Source organism: Fukomys damarensis, unplaced genomic scaffold, assembly GCF_012274545.1.
Source record: "Fukomys damarensis isolate Sample0158 unplaced genomic scaffold, DMR_v1.0_HiC HiC_scaffold_2, whole genome shotgun sequence".
Taxonomy (NCBI): Eukaryota; Metazoa; Chordata; class Mammalia; order Rodentia; family Bathyergidae; genus Fukomys; species Fukomys damarensis.
In genome coordinates this window covers 28,210,911-28,213,425 of record NW_022900914.1, presented here as the reverse complement: position 1 = coordinate 28,213,425, position 2,515 = coordinate 28,210,911, and the positions used below count along the sequence as shown (strand labels likewise).

Sequence of the window (2,515 nt, the reverse complement as noted above, 5' to 3'; positions counted from 1 at the left end):
CATAAAGAAATGACTCCAATAAGAAAGAAAATCAGTTCTGCTTTAGCCTATAAATATTTAACTCAAATTACACATTAAAAAGCAGACAATTAGTGAATTCAGAGTGCCTGGATCATCTTATCGTTCAGTGCTGTGTTCATTAGAATAGAAAGCAAGATAATTTCCAAAGCACATCTGCATTAAGCTGTCCCGATTCAGTCTGCAGTATCCCTAAATGTTCTGTAGAGACACCAGTGTCATTCTTTAAAAGATTTACGCTAATACATTAAGGGAGGGCTGTTCTGATTTATTTGTCATGTTGGGTTTATTACTTTTCACCAAACCCCAGGCTGACCCTTTAAAGCAAATTGGTGCTTAATTGGGGGCTGTGCTTCAACAATGACAATGAATTATGCTAATGAAACTATCTGCGAGAAAGATGACAGCAGATCTCCCTCAGAAGTCTTTGAGTCATTGTCTCCAGTGTCCAGTGACCATGAGGCATGGGCATTGCTCCATTTGGCGACATTACGCTTTTCCTAAAGGAGTAGGGTCTATGCTGTGGGGCACTACATAGGTGGAGAATGTGAGGATGCCTCTCTGGCATGCAGAAACTCAGTCATCATTTCTGTCTGTTCTCACCCTGTTTCCTACAGCCAACCCAACCCGAGTGGGCGGGAGAGAGCCATACCCTGGCTCTGCAGAAGTGATCCGGGAGTCCAGTAGCACCACGGGCATGGTCGTTGGGATCGTGGCCGCAGCTGCCCTGTGCATCCTCATCCTCCTCTATGCCATGTACAAGTACAGGAACCGGGATGAAGGCTCGTACCACGTGGACGAGAGCCGAAACTACATCAGTAACTCAGCACAGTCCAACGGGGCTGTGGTAAAGGAGAAGCAACCCAGCAGCGCAAAGAGCGCCAACAAAAACAAGAAAAACAAGGATAAAGAGTATTATGTCTGATCCCAAGATCTGAAAAGGACACGTGTATAGAAATAGTCTTCATTTTATCTGAGACATAATATAAACTTATTTACTTTCCTTTTTATGAAGCACATACAAAAGAAGACAGGGAATGCAATCAGGAAGGAAAGACTGTTTTTAAAAAAAAACAAAGCAAAACAAGTATCTCATGCTCTTGTTTCTCAAAAAAACAAAAACAAAAAACAAACAAACGAAAAACCCCAAAAAACAAATAAAACAAAAAAAAAAAAAAAGAAAGAAAATCACAGGGGCCAATAAATTCCCTAACATCCGCAGTGTTTTCATTTACTCTGCCTGTCTTTATGTTGCTGGAACATTTCTAAAAGACAGTGATGACCGCACGCATTCATAAAGCAAAGGAGTATTACAACATCAAGGCACAACACAAAAACAACACAAAACATAACACAAAAAAAAGAAGCTACCTATGATCCTGGATTTAGCCAAAGTGCTAGCGCTTTCCTGAGAAGTCAGTTAGTCTGGTTGCCAGAGAAGACTTGTCCTTGTGAGGGACTCAACCCGCAAACCTTTCAGTTTGCTGCCTGGTGCAACTGGAGCAGTGGTTGGAACTTGAGTTTCATACAAAGTGCTGGCTTTTTTGAAGACTTGTGTAGGAATACATTCAAAAAGCCCCTTTCTGGTTGTGAAAGAAAAAAAAATGTATGGAGGCCTTATTTTCAAAGATGTGAAATATAAGGCGCATTTTCACACTAAAATTTCAAAACAAAAACAAGAGGGCATAGATGCAATCATTGGGAAATTTTCATGCACGCTTACTATGTTATTACATATGTTTATATAAAACCCATCTCTGTGTGCTTTCTGGACTGTGATAAGTGACGTTTTATAGCCTGTTGTATAGAAAATGCAAAATATATCTCTGCTCTTCAGCCATTTTTGGTAAATTCAATGTTATAAGTGTTGCTAAGTATAGGGAGTTTTATGACATCAGAGCAACAATTATTTCAGTCAGATTTTTTTGCCACCATTATAAATTGCCACAATTACTTACTTTTTTAAAAAAAATTACAGTGTAGTGTTTATTCTAAGAAAGATATGTATGAATGTATATAAAAACTCAGCTACTTTTTTTCTTACATGTACAGCCTTCCATTCTGTTGCAGTTAAGTTTTAGTATTTGTATGAAAGGTGTGAATTAGAAGGTAAAATATATACATATATATCTTATAATCTTTTCTACCCTAAATGCTCACATCCTTACATGTGTTCACCATTTGCAATCACACACACACACACGCGCACACACACACGCGCACACGCGCACACACACACACACACACACACACACGAGGAATCCATCAGATATGATGGAAGACCCACATTGAAAAGCAGGAAGGAAGAAAGTTGTGCCAAGGTATATGACAAATGGGGTGATTTGCTTCACTGCGCTCTTGCTTCCAGGAGACTCAGAGAAGATTTTAGTCCATAATGAAATGGAACATTTTCTTATTAAATACAATATCCCTGGTATACTGCTGCATGAATGTGAACCATTATGTGGGCAGATTATGGAAGCAAAATTAGTAATCT

The 2,515-nt window shown here is 39.1% G+C and overlaps 1 protein-coding gene across 14 annotated transcripts in view; it reads left to right on the top strand.

The window, feature by feature from the left end:
- Nrxn1 (neurexin 1) overlaps positions 1 to 1,027 on the top strand; it is a 986,324-nt gene extending 985,297 nt beyond the window's left edge. For all 14 annotated transcript variants that reach the window (XM_019206287.2, XM_019206286.2, XM_019206285.2 and 11 more), the window contains one exon: positions 636 to 1,027. In XM_019206287.2, the coding sequence (XP_019061832.1) occupies positions 636 to 943 (308 nt within the window). In that variant the 3' untranslated portion in view covers positions 944 to 1,027. The remainder of the gene's footprint in view (positions 1 to 635) is intronic.
- The last annotated feature ends 1,488 nt before the right edge of the window (positions 1,028 to 2,515 follow it).